At 40.5% G+C, this 17,412-nt stretch overlaps 5 protein-coding genes across 6 annotated transcripts; all 5 read right to left on the bottom strand.

Moving 5' to 3' along the window:
- Window positions 1-422: 422 nt before the first annotated feature.
- Mldr (mitochondrial ribonuclease P catalytic subunit) lies at window positions 423-2,690 on the bottom strand. Of its 2 annotated transcripts, XM_076382002.1 has the most exons (5): window positions 1,643-2,690; window positions 1,412-1,582; window positions 1,039-1,273; window positions 845-975; window positions 423-787 (listed from the first exon to the last, which is right to left on the bottom strand). In XM_076382002.1, the coding sequence occupies exons 1-5, from the start codon at window positions 2,269-2,271 to the stop codon at window positions 460-462; spliced, it is 1,494 nt and encodes a 497-aa protein (XP_076238117.1). In that variant the 5' UTR covers window positions 2,272-2,690; the 3' UTR covers window positions 423-459. The 2 variants fall into 2 exon arrangements, with proteins under 2 accessions (XP_076238117.1, XP_076238116.1); XM_076382001.1 differs by having other exon boundaries at window positions 1,412-2,689.
- Window positions 2,691-8,739: 6,049 nt separating this feature from the next.
- LOC143181586 (longitudinals lacking protein, isoforms A/B/D/L-like) lies at window positions 8,740-9,190 on the bottom strand. Its single transcript, XM_076382088.1, has one exon. The coding sequence runs from the start codon at window positions 9,169-9,171 to the stop codon at window positions 8,845-8,847; it is 327 nt and encodes a 108-aa protein (XP_076238203.1). The 5' UTR covers window positions 9,172-9,190; the 3' UTR covers window positions 8,740-8,844.
- Window positions 9,191-9,639: 449 nt separating this feature from the next.
- Window positions 9,640-11,723, bottom strand: LOC143181585 (uncharacterized). Its single transcript, XM_076382087.1, has 3 exons — window positions 11,646-11,723; window positions 11,252-11,561; window positions 9,640-10,550 (listed from the first exon to the last, which is right to left on the bottom strand). The coding sequence occupies exons 1-3, from the start codon at window positions 11,653-11,655 to the stop codon at window positions 10,262-10,264; spliced, it is 609 nt and encodes a 202-aa protein (XP_076238202.1). The 5' UTR covers window positions 11,656-11,723; the 3' UTR covers window positions 9,640-10,261.
- A 2,113-nt stretch (window positions 11,724-13,836) lies between these two features.
- LOC143181440 (uncharacterized) lies at window positions 13,837-14,966 on the bottom strand (the record flags this gene model as incomplete). The annotated part of the gene is made up of 2 exons (XM_076381822.1): window positions 13,837-14,114; window positions 14,690-14,966. Coding segments are annotated over 2 exons (555 nt in total), but the record flags the coding sequence as incomplete, so codon positions are not given.
- Window positions 14,967-15,268: 302 nt separating this feature from the next.
- On the bottom strand, window positions 15,269-16,423 carry LOC143181587 (uncharacterized). Its single transcript, XM_076382089.1, has one exon. The coding sequence runs from the start codon at window positions 16,100-16,102 to the stop codon at window positions 15,746-15,748; it is 357 nt and encodes a 118-aa protein (XP_076238204.1). The 5' UTR covers window positions 16,103-16,423; the 3' UTR covers window positions 15,269-15,745.
- Between the last annotated feature and the right edge of the window lie 989 nt (window positions 16,424-17,412).

The raw sequence follows: 17,412 nt of genomic DNA, 5'->3' as shown, positions 1-17,412 counted from the left end.
AGGACCCCGAGATTCTCACTCGTCGCGGGTCCTCTGGCGTTTGCGGACCCTCCTCGGGATCCTGGAAGGACTCCTGGACCACCCTTGGACAATCCCTTGACCGTGATGACCACTGGTCAGCTTGACCATTTGGTCAGCTTGACCACTGGTAAGCTTTTGCTCAAATTTTAATTTTATTTCTTCTATTGCTTCCTCATTTCTGTTGCCCCTATTTTGTATGTACCATGCTCCCCCTTCTACATTAATTTTTCTCTTTTTATTAGCAATACGAAGAGCTCTTCTAGAGGATTGACCTTCGTCCAGGCCTTGGACTGAAAATTAAACTTTGCAGGACTCTCGGTGATTACATGTCCTACTATTTTGTGATTCCTTAAAGACAATTTCTAATTAAATTTTTTATGTAATGGAAGAAATTCATACGATTTTATAAACGAAATATGTGTATTTCCAAATGTTTAGTTATGTAGACATTTTAAAGCATGCCCACTGATTCGGCTCTATGTGATTTACTCTCTGCGCATGTGTTAATTTATGAAATGGAATATGCCAATACTCGTTCTGTTTTTGAACCCCGTAACTTTCACCGTGAACTAGATTTAGATTTATTGGTTTCAGTATGTCTTCCACGGACATATACTGGTGCGTTAACTGCCATCTTTTAAATAGAACACGTACAGTATTATCCTGGAGTTTAAATCTGTGTTGACGTAGGAAATCTTGAGACACAACTTTGCAATTTAATCCACTTGCCATTGCCGCATACAAAATAAATGGATCATCTGATGACCTATAATAGAATTTCTTTATAGAGAATGTTCAAGTCATTATTAATATTCATACTTACAAATTATTTACAAAAAAAAATGTTGTTTTTTTCTGGAGAAACTGTATCTCTTTTTTCTTTGCTAAATGTAACCGCCCAATAATAAGAGATTTTTGTTTCTTTGCATTGAAATACATAATAAGTTTGTGTAACTGAAACATGCAAACAATTAATTATTCTTTCAAAATGCAAACGTTTGATCTAGAATTGCTTACATTATGATAGTTGGGTTCTTTTCCATTAAGCACAATATTTAATCCATCAATAACTACATCATATGGTTTTGTTTTATCAATGAAGTTTTTGAATGCTTTTAATTCATCTGGTGATGTCACTTGATAGATTCTGTCCACAAACAATTTCTGCATTATAGTTTGAGACAAATACTTAAACTCCTCGTCAGACAGTGACACCTCTGTCATTTCGTGACCACATATCTCACATTTTGAGCTACGGAAAAAAGTATAACCAGTTACACAATACAACCATTAACCCTCACACTACTGGACTGAAGTTGGAGCCATCACTAATTCTGACATTGTAGTGGGAGGGTTAAAACTATGAATAAGAGTACAAATAAACATTTACAGTGTCATGTTTGCTAAGTTGGCATGCCAACCAACTTTATTACAAGTGTCTATAAGTTCTTCTACTGTGTCTGAAGAAGGTTTAATATCGTATGTCTGCCATAAATTAAATAACTTCTCAATGTTTTCATTAAATGTTGTTAGATCTTTCAAGCAATATTGAATGTAGGTGCTGCAAACAGTGTTCTCTGGACCAACAGATCTTTGACACAAAATATGTATATATTTATACCCAAGATCTGCTTGTCCGTTGTTATACAAGCAATTAATCAGTGCATTATATCCAGTTCTAAGAAATGATGGATCATGAGATTCAAATTTCTGTATAACTTCTATACTTTTTTGCCATTCCCCTATTTTACACAAACCTACGATGCAGGCATTAGCAGTGGCATGATCAAGTACTGAAAACTGTTTTAAAATAGTTTCACACAAGTTCTGAATATGTTCCCTTTGTGCTTCTGTAACAGCATCTGTTTTGTTCCCATATAACAACAAATATTTTGCAATAGTTACAATAGAAGACTTATGACCACTAGCCTCCACAAATTGAAAGTAAGCTATACCACCATCTATACATCCCTGATTTTTGCATACATCTAAAACCAAAGAGTCAATAATCGTTGGCGTAACATATTTGATGTCTGTTAAACTCTTTCTCATGTGATCTAATTCTTCTCTCGATACGTTAGGCTTTCCAAGCACATTTATGTATTCATCTTTACATTTATTAAGAATATAATTCAGTGAATCTCTCCTTTTATAATGTAGTATATGCTTGATATTGAACTTTCCTGTTTGGGTAGAAAATGATTGTACTTGATGGAGGGATAAAAATGTAAATCTACTCAGAAATGCCATTTTAATAAATTTAATGTATCCTATGAACTTCAATTATCTTTCATCGTTCTTTAATTACTTCAACTCTTATTTGTATCATTGAAACATGATTTCACATAACCTCAAAAATTGTCAGCTCCAAGTACTTGGAGTATTTTAATTAAAACATTAATAAAGTATAATTTAATAGATACGGATAATGAAATATTTAAAAAACCTATGCACACTTTTCTTTATTATTATAGCTTGTTATCTAACTTTAGGTAATATATGCACATAACCAACTTTTCACGTGTACCGAGTTAAACGAGATGAAACAAACACAAATGAAGTATAAGGGTAGGAACGATGATATTATTATCTGGTTTTGCTTTATTATTATTATTATTATTATTATTATTATTATTTATTGAAAACTAAAATCTGGAATAAATAAAAAACTAGACTCGTTTCGATGTGATGTATGTATACATTTCTATGACGACTTCCAGACCATATTTATGGAAAATCTACTTAAATATTACTTAAAAAACTAAATATTAGTTAAGAAATATGTATTCAATATTTATTTAACTCATCAAATACGATTTAGTAAATACAAATATGATAACATATTAGAAATAATTAAAATTAGGTGTTTTAAGTACCAATTCTGAATTTAAACTTCATATTCTTTCGCGCCACCATGCCAACTGCGGTCGTCATGTTGGTTTGCGCTGCGCGCGCCGTCATTCCTTTTCTGGACATTCTGGGGAACGGACGTGTGCCCCTTTCCTTCCGTTAAACTTGATTCAACCTACACCAGGCGACTTTTGAACATTTATAAAGGTATATTTCTTTAATATTAACATATTATCATGTATTTAATAGAACAGTTACTTCAATTTCAATAGTTTTAATACATAATACATGTTTGAAGCGTTGGTACCACGCGTCTTTCTTAAATTTGCGTGGTCAACCTAAAAATATCTCCTTTTCTAACAGAAATATACTACCAATTTGGTATAAATGCTTGAATTTTATAATAAAACTTGTATTTAGTGAGGCGTTTGTGTAAGAATGCAAGATATTTTTCGGCTAATTCCAAAAGTACATCACAGACAATATTTCTCCTCGTATTTTTCAGTATTTTCTCCTTCTTTGAGAAAGTTTAGCATATTTAATAAATTTAGGATGTCAATTCCGTTTGCACATCTGTTGTATTCACTTTTCTGATATGCTGTTAATATAACCATCAATTTTTAGAGTTTACTTCGGTAAAATTGTCGTTACAAAAAGACGCCAAACATAATGGCGCCAAGATTCAAACCAGATTTTTGATACTTCTCTAGTAATTCTTTTAATTTGTTAATTCATGACCCATTTCATGTAATATAATTGTGTAATTATTATTTCTGAAGTTAAATATACTTAATACGACGTTTATTTTATCAATTTTTATTGCATTTTTATTTCAATTGCAACAGGTGGGTGAAGGAAGACCCAGGGTGAAAGATATTCGATATTCTCGAAAGTCACGCAGCGTTCTTGCGATTCTCGAAGCTGCGCGCGCATGCTACTTCGAATGGAGGACGTTGGTGTTCGCTGCTCATCAAACGAGTAAATTTTTGAACCTTACTTCTATTAAGATTATTGAATTTGTTCAATTTCTATGTGATTTGGAACCATATAAATGTCTTTCATGTTTTTTAACAATAAAATTGTATGTATTTGCAAATATATTTTCGAATCGAGCAAAACAATGGGCGCGAGGTATTGTATGACAAAAGTCATGCATGGATCCTAGGGGCATATAACATGACAAAAACTTTATTATCGAGCAGCATATATAGTTCTACTGCTATCCTTTATACCTGGCTTCCATGGTAACGTATGTTGTATTAATATTTGACATTCGTCATTGAAATTTTCGAAGCAACAATTTTTTCTGGCATCCATCCAGCGACTCCTCGAACTACCTGATTCGAACTATGAGTCTTCATTCAGACTGTGAACTTTTCAGAGTTAAAGACTTCATTGAATGAGGAGACTTACAACTTCAATTTCTGTTGAAAACTGATAGTAAAAAAAGTGTAATAAGTTCTAAACAAACACTTGAAGTTGGAAGATGTTCGGGGAAAAATTATACTCTCTTCTTTGGCGCGCCGAGGAGTGGAAAATTTTTTTCGGGAAAGTCCAACTCAAGGGCATAAAAGTATAGGCTTCAGCCTACAAAATGAGACCAGGCACACTTCCCTGCGATTTTTTTTGACGAAGATACAGCAGCTCAAGAATTAGGCTTCTTTTCGAGCGCTGACTCACTTCGTGATTTTGAGGCTCGCTGCTCACTTTTCATTCAGACCGCGATATCTCAGCGAAAAAAAATCGCAGATCGCTCGCCAAGGTCTCGTTCGAAAGGGGAGGGATCCAGCTTCAATATCTCACCAGAAATTATTCCAAAAAGAATTTATCCAGTTCCTGGCAGTTCTCTAAAGTTGAAAAAGATTCGGGAAAAAACAACCCTCTCTTTCGCGGCGGGTCGTGGAGTGGAGGATTTTTTTCGGAAAAGTTCAACTTAGGGGTGTTAAAGTAGAAACTTTAACCTTTAAAATGAGACCAGGCTCACCTCCCTACGATTTTTTTTGACGGAGTTACAGCAGCTCAAAGATTAGCCACTTATTCGGGGCTCTGGACCACTGCCTGGTTCAGAGGCTGCAGGCTCACTTTTCATTCAGACCGCGATATCTCGGCGAAAAGAAATCGCAGAGAGCTCGTTCAGGTCTCTTTCGAAAGAGGAGGGTTCAAGCTTCTATGCACCCCCCAAAAATATCAAGAAAAAAATTTATCAGGATTCTGAGAGTAGTCTGAATTTGGGAAATATTTTGGGAGAAACTACTGTCTCGTTTTCGGCGCACCGAAGAGAGGAGAAATTTTTTGGGGCAAACTCAACTCAGGTGTTTAAAAGTACAGGCTTCAGCCTACAGAATGAGACCAGGCTCACTTCCCTCCGATTTTTTTTCACAGATTTATAGAAGCTCAAATATTGCTAATTTTTCAGCTCATAATTAGTGATCCTAATAGTGAACATAATAGAATATGTGGTCTGGAGTATTTCTTATATGCAATACTATATTACTTTGCATAATTAAAATATTGGGGATTAAAATAATCATATTCGCCGAAATTTTCATAGAAATTAAATTTATTCTGTTTCGTAGAGGTACAAGTTTTCCTCGACTGAATTCAGTTCACTCATCTCTTACAATACATGTTCACAATAATGGTTTAAACAAATTACAGGACTGGCAATATCATACTACTATTTGCCACTCTCGCTCTGTCTATAAAAAGATAGCCTTTCCTCTATCCTCTCGCGAACTCTTCTACCTCTAAGTAATATCGTTCGTGCTTCAGACATTAAAGGAACTATAGAACTCAGCTCTAATGAATCGACTACCTGAGCAAACGCTTGTTCGATTTAGCTTCATTCGTTGACAGATCCCTCGATATCGATATATCTCGTACACTCAGACGATTCGTTACATACTCACTCGCGGCTCACGTGAGCAAGAGACACCTGTACAGCAAAGTGGAGCAATATCCCTACCCAACACGCGAGAACTAAAAGTCTAGAATAAAATAGATCTTCTGTCAGTAAAGTAGTTCTCTGTTCGAAGCTTAGGCTCGCTGCAGATCAGGGCTTAGAAGCGTATTTGACAATCATGCTCGTATTGCACTATCATCTACCTAGGAAAGTAAACCTCGCGATCTTTGACTCGATGCAGGACCCTCTCGCTATAGTCTCGCGACTCGTCAGTGCAATCTTATACAGCATAAGAGGTAGCCATATTTTTGAAATCCACTTGGGCTCACGATTCTCTCGAACACAGAGACACATGGGGGAATAGTCTCGAGACGTGAGCTTATAGCGAGACGAATCCACGAACGCGAAAACTAGAGCGTATTCTTTGGCACAGTGAAGAGGTAATTCGCTCGATTAACTTGATACTCTATTTTCGCTTATTTCGTAAAGCACTGGATGTACAAAAAAATTGAGACGGATTCGTTTCACTGTACACCCCCACTGCCCTTCCAAGTCAGTACACTCGCAGCTACAGTTATCTTACATTCGATTTACGATTACGACTTACAGGCTCGCTAACTTCTCGACTAATACTTTTCCTTTGGCACGAACTCGACAATCACACTGATCACAACATTAAAAATACTTTAGCTTAGGAACTGGACGATTAAGCCGCGTTTCCACGTGGCCCACTGCGCAGAGGTTACTGATTAATCGTTGAATATTCTTTTTAATTCAAAATTGAAGTCGTTTCCTCGAGTATCGAGACGCCATTTTAGAAGAAATGTGGTCAATGTCTTCTATAAAGAGTTTCACAAGTGGAAACGCGGCTTTAGACACCGTAGAATATCCAAATCGCTGATTTTTCCTCGCACTTCTGTCTACGTTACTTGCAATATCTTTTCTTTAGATGCTTATGTACAGGTATGCATAAAAATAGTGTATCTTCATCTCTGAACACTTTTTTAAAGATGGCCTTGCTTTTCTGAGTTCCATTTGGAAAGCGTTTCATGTTCTCGATAAGTGTCCATGGATATTCGCCCGTGTCTATACTCCCTTCCTCCCTAAATGCCCTATATACCTTGTAGTTTCATAGGACTACCCTTCGATTCAAACCCTTAAGTTTCAGAAGTGAAATAAGTACGAACTACTTAAAAAGAATATAAAAAACTATCAGGTAACAACGAATCTTTTGCATATTCTATGTACAGAAATCGTGGCATTCTGCTTTTTGTCTTCCTCAAAAAACGTGAAAAATATTGCTTGAGATTCTCTCAAAATAAAATTAAGAAATAAGGTAAATGTCCCAGTACCTGAACACTTAAGATGCCAAAGGTCCCAGTGACTGGACAACCTTTTTAGCTATTTTTATACACTTTCAGACACTTTAGATGCACTTCGGTAACAGAATATACTATTTTTTGTTCTCTTGTTAGGTGCACTAGGACTCAAATTCAAATGAAATAGAATTAGCGTTTGCGTTCAGGTACTGGGACATGGTCAGCTACTGGGTCACTTACCTTAACACTTTTCTTCCTCCAAAAAATTAGAATCCAACACAAACTCATCGATTAGTTTCCTAGTCTTACTTCGAGAGATTCTCAAGTGCGTAAGTACGGTCTCCAGGGATGAACGATTGAGATTGCTGAAGGGCGCGCGAATAAATAGAAAAATAAATAAATAAATAAATAAATAAACGATGTAGAAATAAATAGAGGCAGAACGAAAGATAGGAGGATTAGTTTCGCACCTCGAAGGTGCAGTTCGTGTAAAGATGGATCCTCTGGTGGTCCCGCAGGTGATGTCGATGCTTAAATCGCTTCTTGCACCAGGCGCACTGAAATCTGGGCCCGACGCCACACTCGAGTCGCAGGTGTCTCGTTAAATTGCACTTGTGGGAGTACGTGCGACCACATTTGGGGCACAGAAAGGGAGGGCCATCCTCCAGGTCCTTCAGCATTTTCCAAACTGTAACATTGTTTCGAAGGATCGATAAAAATATCTACCTTTTCTGTCTGGACATAATAAAGAAGGGTGACAGAGATGAAGAAGCGTTTCTAAGGCAACAGAACGATACAAAATGAAAATATGGAACTCGAGTTTCGAGGACCTCATGCTCTGGAAAAAATTGTTGCTTCTTGATTTGCCAAAAATTTGATTTTCTGTTTTGGGCGAATTTTTTTAAGCTTCTGCTTGGCCCTCTTCTACCATGCAGGAATTGAGATGTTTTCAGGAACTTATTTATTTAATAGAATATTTTTAATGCATTTATCAGTGAAATCAAACATGGCTACGACGGCATGCTGAGTTGCTGTGGTAAGTAGGGTGTGTTTTCTATCAGTTGATTAAAGATTCTTTCAGGTGACCCCGAGGTTTCGAAAGTTAGAAATATTTATTAACATTGCTTTACAATCTTGTAAAGATGAACATATGTATCACTGTTTTTTCACTGGCACTGAGTTTCAACATTTTTTTAGCCACATTCAATATTGCAAATTGTAACGAGTTCCACATGGTTTAAATAACATCGATATAATATATAAAAGTATCGTTTAACATATTTTACAATCTCATAAACATGAAATAACAATGGCAGTAGTCAGTCTATACATGGTAAAATAATGGTAAAACTATCGAGATCCCTGTTTTAAGGTAACAAAAAAATAGAACACTTTCGCTAAAAATTCTTTAACAAATCCACTATCTGCAATCTAGTATTGCACATTCCTAGAAACTTAAAAAAAGTAACAGTGTAGTGGCATAAAACGTCATCAAGATTCTTCACGAAAAATCTTACCTAAGTACACCTAAAAAATGTGAAAAGTGAATAGAAAAAGTATGGTCAAAATTCCGCGTACAAAAATCGAGATATTTTCACTGACCAACAATCACTTGTCCAAATTGAGGTACTGATAGATATACAAAAATAGCAGTTTCAAAATTCCCGCCCCGGTATAGCTGAGTCGAGTGGAGCACAGAATCCCTCAGCTGGATCCCTGAGCTCTTAACGAGAAAACGCTGCGCCACTCGACTCAAAGCTTCTGGTGCGTTCTCATGTGCAAGATGAGGTTGTGCTTGTGCTTGGACTTCTTGTGGCAAATGGGGCACTCGAACCGAGGCTCGACGCCACACTCGAACCTGATGTGCCTGTTCAGCGAGTGAAGCCTCACGTAAGCGTTCCCACAACGAGGGCACGAGTACTCAGAGTCGCGATCGTTCGCGTGGCTTCCATTCTCAGCATCGTTAGACCTGTTCTCCGACGTCTTCTCGGCGTCCTCGCTCTTCCTGGGACAGCCCTCTGACCCTGGAGGCTCAGAGGCCTCCGCCACGCTCTCCACCCTCTGGTTCTCCGCCATCATCAACAGGTACAGAGTCTGGTATCGATAGTACCACTCGATCGCTGCACCTGGCGAGTAGTCCCGCTCTAGAAAACAGATAACAGGGTCAGTGCTCGTCCCCTTTGCTCCTTCGACGACTCTCCTGGGGTTTGGGCCTGTGGCTGGTTGTTATGCTGGGTTTAGTCGCTTAGGGGTTCATGACGACACGTGGACAGACACAAAGCACAAATTAGGGAGCATTCAACCGGGAACCATGAAAGCCAGGGTCATGGGGTTAAGTTGGGGGAGTGATTCAGGTGTATCTCGAATTCGAGGCTCTTGTGAGTCTGACTCTGAGATGATTTTTGAGTTCCTGGTTTGTGGAACGTGGTTGCACTTGGAATTACTACATACAGTATCTTGGGAGATAATTTATTTTCAAGTATTGCTGAGGTGGCGAAGTTCATTGACTGCTTGAGGTCATTTTCATTATTTTGGGTTTGGAGGATAGATGCTGAAGTCTGTCTACTGTGGGTGATGTTAGTCCACAGAAATTTAGGTGGTTTGAATTATAATTTAGCTGATTCTCAACTTCCATGTTACGGTATTAGTAGCGTCGTTGAATCAGTAAACCTGGGTACGTGAAATTAATTTATTTTATTGCATCAGGAAGATTAGGTCTTCTGATCGCATACAATTTAGTTACTGTAACAGTTTCAGTAGGAATGAAATGTTATAAATATCTATACATAGAATTGTTGTTTGAAAATACTTTACAAGTCTCTTCGTGGCTAACTACGTTCAGGAAACGAAGCTTAGAAGTATAGTGAAATTATGCTTATGGTGATGTCTTCATCTCGTCAACAAGAGCTATTAAGTAAACAGCACCATCTAATGTAGCAGCAAACGCTACATTTTTAGCTTAATTAAAGCAGAGAGTGTCAGGAAATATATTATAAAAAAATAAACTCTGTTAAATTATCATATATCTACACAATCAACCAGTCTTATAATCACTTCGCTGAGGATCGAAAACGATTCGATAACTGTAGCAAATATCAACTTCTTTAAGTAAAGGAACCTCTAAAAGGAATCAACTCAGCGTTTCGCCTCTAGATTCGGTTTTGGAATCTTATGGCGACCCTGATAGTGCTCGTTCAGTTTGTACTGGTGGTAGAACTTCTTGGGGCACAAATTGCAGCGAAACTTCTTCTCCTTGTTCCCACACTCGACCCTTTGGTGCCTCAGCAAACTGTCCCGCCATTTGTAACTCTTCCCGCAACCGAAACAAATGTTCGTCGCGTTCCCGTCCACCCTCAGTTGGCTTGCCTCGGCCTGCAGCTGCTGGAGACTCATGCAGCCAGGGAAAGACTGTGTCCTCGAATACGTACCGAATGTCAGTTGCACCTCGGAGAATGTATCTGAAATTGTAACGAAAAAAGGGGATAATTTGAGAGGTATTGTAGAAATACTGGACTACAGAGGAGAGGAACGCTAGATTTTAACACTGCTGTTGACTAGGTATTGGTTTGGAAGAATGAAACGTAATGTATTAGGATGTAGTGACATCTAGGCGTGATTTTTATTTTTTATCGAACTTACAAAAATCTGATTTTCACCTGGGATGTACATTAGTCTAGAAGGGAGTTTCAAAACAATTGAATTCTAAGGCAAACTACAGATGTCTTTGGAATGCTGTGAAATATATACAGGGGCAGCTGAAACTGAGTTTTTTAGGGATAGAGGGACGTCCAAAACGTCTAACCACACCTCCAAGTATCTGGCCACGCCCCCAAATATCTGGCCACGCCCCAAATATCTGGTAACGCCCCCAAATGTCTGGCCACGCCTCCAAATGTCTGGCGATACCTCCAAATATTTGGTCACGCCCCCAAATACCTGACCACACCCCCAAATATCTGACAACGCCTCGAAATATCTAGCCACGCCTCCAAATATCTGGCTACGATCCTATTTATCGAACTCCCTCTAGGTATAGCAGGTATCTCATCAAAAAATCGATACTTCACGCCTCCCCTGTCTTTTTCTGCCACCCCCGCTAACATTCCACGACACACGAAAGACAGTCTGTACCTTCAAACTTTCGAAGAAAGGTATTTACATCCTATGCTGCGCAGCAACATGATTTCTCAATTCATATCGGTACTTAAACTTCTTGTCACAGATGTGACAGGCAAATTGCTTCTCCTTGTTCCCACAGTCGACTCTCTGGTGCCTTTTCAGGCTATCCTGCCACTTGTAGCTTCTCCCACAATCGCAGCAAACATACTGCATTTGAAGAACGCCTGGGTAAGAGTCCGCTGGCTCTCTCGTCTTCGATTTATCATAGAAGACGTAGTCCTGATTCTCTCCTATGCTTCTCACATTCTTCTCCAGCATCCACAAAGCATCTCGCTCCCTGTCCTCCATACCTGCGAAAAAGCACAAAGTTACAGCAATTGTGTTGACACCAGGGGCTTAGAAAACAAAAACACAGAACAATGTGTTAATTGTACATGGGACCATGAGGGAGGGTGATCAGTAGAACAACTACTGGTGTCTTTCTGCAGCTTTAATGGAGCCATACACAAACATCTGGCAAACCAAGCAAGAAACAATCTCTGCTTTAGTACAGCGATAGAAAATAGATAGAATTCTCTCTCGAAGTGTCTACTGTCTCCTAACGAGGCTAGCAACTGAACTGAAGCCAGCTATATGGGTTCTAAAGCAACTGACGCTAGCTATTTTATTCCTAGAACGCAACTCTGAGGCTTCAGAGTCCATCGAAGCTTTTTGCAGTATATAAATGTCCGAATTCTCTAAGGATTAGTCTTCTCAGAGCCCAGTGGAGTCTCTCTATCCCCACAAACGAGTCTCTGGTGCCTCCTCAGGGTGTCCAGCCTCTTGTAGCCCTTGCCACACTGGTTGCAGTAGAACTTCTGCCTATGGAGCCAATCAGCTTCATCCTGCTTCTCCAATGAGGCGTCACACTTAGCCTGGTGCCTCTTCAAGCTGTCCATCCTGGTGTAGGCCCTCCCACAGCCGTCACAGCGAAACTGCTGGTGGCTCTTCGTGTTCTTTTGGGTCACGCTGGTCTCTATGGAGCCCAGCAGCGAAGAGTCGCAGAGCAGGTAGTTCATGGGCAACTGTCCTTGAAAGGAGATCTCGCAGTCCTCCTCCTGATCCTTCTCCCCGCCGCTCTCCGAGTTCTCGCCTGCAAAGACGCGAGTCTGCGTTAAAAATGGAGGACCATTTTAGAGGACACTCTCGCAACAGCAAAGCATGCGTCGTGGCAAAATGGCGGGGTACCTGATTATTGCTCAAACGATTGTGTTAGTGGCTTGGGGCACTCGGTGACAGAAATTGGATGACTTTTTCCAGGAAGCTTTATTCGAACTCGTTTCATTTTTGGTGATATACATTTGCAGCGTGTATGTACAGTGTTGCTAAAGTAGTACAAGGTTTTAGGTTGATGAGAAAATGTTTATGGAGACATCAGTAATTGGCTACTTACTGCTTGGGGATGAAAAAGAATGAGTGCACTCGAGGCGAAGTGTTTTCGCAAATTTTAAAAAGTTACAAATTCGATACAATTTTTTCATCAACCTAATCTGGCCTACGGCCACCATTATGCTAACCTCGCTAATTTTAATTTATCAGTACAAATTTTTGGACTCAGTCCTGGACATGGAAACCTCTACATCGAGGGATAATAGAAAAACATTGAGACTCTCTCAGACAAATTTCGAAGATACATCTCGCGATTTACAGAATTGTTTCACTGCGTTTCCATTTTGGGGAGATGGGTGGGGTGCGTTGCTTTTACGTGGGAGATTAACGAGAGTGGCTTGGAGAATTTTTTGCCGCAGAAACCGCAGTATATCCTGTCCCCTTTGACCTTGCAGTAGTTCTTCTCGTGTCTGCGAAGACTGTCGAGCCTGGAGAAGCTCTTGCCGCACTCCTCGCAAATCACCGTCTTGGAGGACTTCCTGCGTTCCTCCACTTCCTGCATTGACTCGTAGTTGCTCGCCACGAACTCGAAAAGAGTCTGGGGCACCTCGAAGTTGCTGTCTTGCTTGACGAACCAGTTGCTCAGGTCGCCCTGGCTCCCTGCGAATAACGAACGAGAAACGTTAACAAATTCTCTCGTTTGTTCATTGCTGACGAAAATTCGACGGAAACAGAGACACATGCAGCTTGGAGGCAATCGATTTTGGGTCGAGTTTTTGTTTGAAGCTTCTTTTCTGAGTCATTCTTAAGTATTCTGTTTAATATGCAAATGAGGGGGAAGTGAAAGATGCCAGTTATCTTGTGAAGCGAGTTTAATGTGGTTCAGCCTTGTCATGTTATGCTACAGTATTACAAGAGTTGGGATGAAAATATAGAAGATTAGACACACGAAGACTTAAGTGAAATAAATATGAAGGTGTAGACTTATGATAAATAATGTATGTATAAATAATTCAGTGACAGTCTTCTCTTTTAATCTCCAGAGACAGTGTACCTTCGCGTCACTGACAGCTGAAAGTTTCTAGAGATCTTATCAATTATAAGTACTCTCGAGGTGTCGCGCTAATATTGAACACCCTGTATAACCTAAGCTACGCCACAAATTGGAGCCAGATCTCCAATTCAGAATTCCAAGTCCGCTCCCTTCGAGATACACATCATGTCGCACATCTCCCTATCACTGTCAGTGACGTCAGTCTACAGAGAAACGCCATGCTTGGCGGTGAAGTGATTAGTCAGCTCGTATCTTCTGTAAAACTGCTTCCTGCAAAGTCTGCAGTGGTGTTTCGGCAGTTTGCCACATTCCAGCCTCTGATGTCTGCGGAGGTTCGCCATCCACTTGTATCCTTTGCCACACTCGCCACACATGTAGTGCTGCAGGGGCTGTCCACGAGGAGCGTTCAGGGGCTTCACCTCCTCTGGCAACTCGTACTCAATCTTGAAGTCCATGCCCATCAGGTCGTCCACAGGAGAGTCTGGAACGCGAAAAGAGTCTGTTACTGTGAATAAGTTCTAGCTGTTTCAATTTATCTAAAGCTCTACGCAAAAACGGGACAGGGAGGTTCAAAGGGACCTTAAAATTCAGGGTGTAACAGTTTTCGTAGCGAACGACTTTATTCGAGCAGCTGGGCCTCAAAATACAGTCTCCTGGATTTTCGTACGTGGGTACAAAATTTCAGTTCGTCTCGAGGGAATACAGTGCTGACCCCAGATAAGAGATCAGGAAGATCCTCCACGTGTTCTGTTCACTCAAGCCTCTGGAATCGATAGGAATAGGGTCAGTGTTCGAAATGGGTCCCCTGAAGATCATTTAAGAAACCTCACCCCGGATATGTGATTACAAATGGGCCCTACGGCTAGTCTCTTATCCAGGCAGCACTGTATTCGACTCTGAACACTTTGGATGAATTTCCTAAACAATTTCTCTGCAGATGATTTGAGGAGTCAAGCGTCTCCCCGGATATGTGATCATGAATGGGCCCGCTGGCTGATCACTTATCCGGGGAGCGCTGTGTTTCGACTCTGAACACTTTGAATTTCCTAAACGAACTCTGGGTGATGGGCCAGCAGGTGTTCCTTGAGCCTGTCGCGCCTGTAGAACTTCTTCGAGCAGAATTGGCACTTGTTTCTCGCCTCCTTGTTGCCACACTGCAACTGGTGACGTCGTAGGCTGTACATCCAGCTGTACTCTCTCCCACAGAGTGTACAGGTGAACAGGGGTTGCTTCTTGCTCGGGTCTTCTGGACCACTTTGGTAGTAGTAGTACGTCCTGTCGTTGGGGTCCTCCGCTGACGAGTTTTGGTAGGCGTCCGAGCTCCATTCGGGTTTTAGGAGAAAACCTGCAGACGTAAGAGACTCGTGAATGATGAGCAACAGGTGGCGTAATATCTCTGGGCAGGGGTCAGGGGTCAGAGATCACTTCGAGGTGTGCTGTGTGAGTGGACGCAAGCAGAGGTCAGTTTGTTCTGCAACACATTATCGGTTGTCGAGAGGTTTCACGTGTGCTAGTGATTCTTTCAGTCTAGGGAAATTTTAGAGGGCGTGAAGCTTGCAACCGATGGAGTGTTAAGAGTTGAGTGGAACACAGTGTTATCAATTATACAATCGACGCAGCTCAGTCCCATTGATCATTTAAATCGATTTATTGATCGTTACATAAAAACAGAATAGTACAAATACCTCGGTACACAATTCAAAGAAATAAACAATTGTTCTCGTGCGCCCTGAAGAGCCACTCATCTCGCAAATAAGATCACATCTTCTGTGAAAGAATCACAGACTCATATCGTACAATTCGCTCCACTATAAAATACAAAAATAACTAAAACTTAAAAACTCGAGGTCCGCAGACTCGCGACTTTAAAAAAATCGTGAGAAATTAAAAATGCCGACTCTGAAAATAAAAATCTCGCGTCAACTGAGTTCGATATACACCCTTCGATTATTCCAACCTTATCTCGATTTCCCCTTAATATTATTACCTCGAGCACAGTATTCTCTCGCTATAAGCTAGCCACTGTACCCACACTGCCATACCTCGTTACACGTTCGCCACCGCGGACATATATCGAGACAACACTGTACTCGAGCTCTCGACGATCGACTTTTACTCTCGTTCCTCGCTGAACACAGACGACTCGTCGCTCTTCTGGATGATGCGTCGCAGCCTCTTCTGGCACCCGACGATGTGGGAGTTGAGGACGAACCTGTGCTTGAATCTTCGGTCGCAGATCGGGCACACCTCGCAGGGCACGACCCCACACTCCAGCCTTTTATGGCGACTCAGGGACGTGGTGGCCATGTAGGTCTTCCCACACCTGTTGCAGGCGTATTTGGTCTCGGTCTCCTTTGAGTCCCTTCGTCGTTGGTTCCTGCTGGGCTTGCAGGGGGAGCCATAAGACAGCTGGCTCCAAAGCGTGTCGCTGTTCTCCTGGGGCTGGTGTATGTCCTGGGACAACAGCATCGTCGCCAGGATGCCTGAAACGAGAGGATTCGTTCGTTAGACGCCTGGAGCAGGGTTTAGTAGCCGTGTTCCCTTCTTCATCTATCGAGAGTGTAAGCGAAAGTGGCACCTGTAAAAAGGACTGCGTTTGTTTTGGGATTCTGGTTCAGGGGTGATAGAGAAGAGCAGAGAGGCCTTACACAGGCAAGCAAGAGAGTTGTTACTTAGAGTCCGAGCAGAGAGAGATAGTCTTTATTTTGAGTTTTAGAGCAGTGTACGAGAGTGCCCAGTTGAAGTGACGAGTTTAGAGTTTGTGGTAAGAATGTTTAGAATTTTTTTCATTTTCGTATTTCTATTTATTTCAATCTCCAAATTACAGTTTTTTTTGTGAATTCGAAACCTGTGACTATAACCGAGCAGCTCTGTTTAGATCGTCGATTCTATCGAGCACAGAAAGAGGTAGTTTTACGAAGGAAAAGTGTTTTTATTTGATCATGTAAAAGCTGTACAGTCTGGCTGTCCTTTCACGAACAACACATGTGAATTTCTCTACACTGAGTATAGTCTCTCCCTCGAATTTGGTTTTATCAATAGATACCACCTCTCATACCCTTATAAAATCACAATTCATGAGATTCCTCAACTTTATATATGCCATATAAAAAGATAAATAACGCGGTATCGCTTTTTCATAAAGAGGTCTCCAATTTCATTGGAGAGATCACTCGAATTCAAACCACGATTTCATATAATTATAATTTCTCGATCTCATTATCACATTCGTAGAAACGATGTTAAGGCATTATAACTTACAACTACTTTCTGAAAGATTCATCACTGAGATTGCACCTTATCAAGTAAACGCAATTAGAAATAATCGATCGTCGAACTTGTGAGGGATATCACCCTGGAATCCACTGCAAATTTTTTTTCTTAAGTATTGAACACAGAAGTCTATAATAGATCTCAAAAATAACCCTCACGTGAACTCTTCACAATAAATTTAGAGAAATTAGTCGAAAGATTTAAATAAGTGACAATCTTCAACCTTCAACATGATTCACCCCCTTCCTCCCTCATATAAATTAACATATTCTCATTCAAATTGCATCCCTCATTGCATCCCAATTAACTTAAATCGTTTCCTCTTATAAATAAAAGTCCTCTTTGGGCACCGATCTTGAAAGACGTAGAACACGTCTCGTTTCCTTCTCTATTCTCGTTTCCTTCTACACGAGTTGAGATGATGGGTGAGCTTGAACCTGTGGGTGAACTTCTTCCCGCAGATCTGGCAGCTTTGCCTGGGCTCCACCCCGCATTCGAGCCTCTGG

The sequence above is a fragment of the Calliopsis andreniformis genome, chromosome 7, assembly GCF_051401765.1.
Source record: "Calliopsis andreniformis isolate RMS-2024a chromosome 7, iyCalAndr_principal, whole genome shotgun sequence".
NCBI lineage: Eukaryota > Metazoa > Arthropoda > Insecta > Hymenoptera > Andrenidae > Calliopsis > Calliopsis andreniformis.
The sequence above is the reverse complement of the archived record's forward strand: the minus strand, read 5'-3'. Positions and strand labels throughout refer to the sequence as shown.

Coding starts and splice junctions, on each gene's coding strand:
- Mldr (XM_076382001.1), bottom strand. CDS start 2,271: ATGGCATTTCTGAGTAGATTTACATTTTTATCCCTCCATCAAGTACAA. Junction 976..1,038: donor AAGAACCCAACTATCATAAT/GTAAGCAATTCT, acceptor TGCATGTTTCAG/TTACACAAACTTATTATGTA. Junction 788..844: donor TTTTTTTTTGTAAATAATTT/GTAAGTATGAAT, acceptor ATTCTATTATAG/GTCATCAGATGATCCATTTA.
- LOC143181586 (XM_076382088.1), bottom strand. CDS start 9,171: ATGATGGCGGAGAACCAGAGGGTGGAGAGCGTGGCGGAGGCCTCTGAG.
- LOC143181585 (XM_076382087.1), bottom strand. Junction 10,551..11,251: donor GTTGCTGCGCAGCATAGGAT/GTAAATACCTTT, acceptor TTACAATTTCAG/ATACATTCTCCGAGGTGCAA.
- LOC143181587 (XM_076382089.1), bottom strand. CDS start 16,102: ATGCTGTTGTCCCAGGACATACACCAGCCCCAGGAGAACAGCGACACG.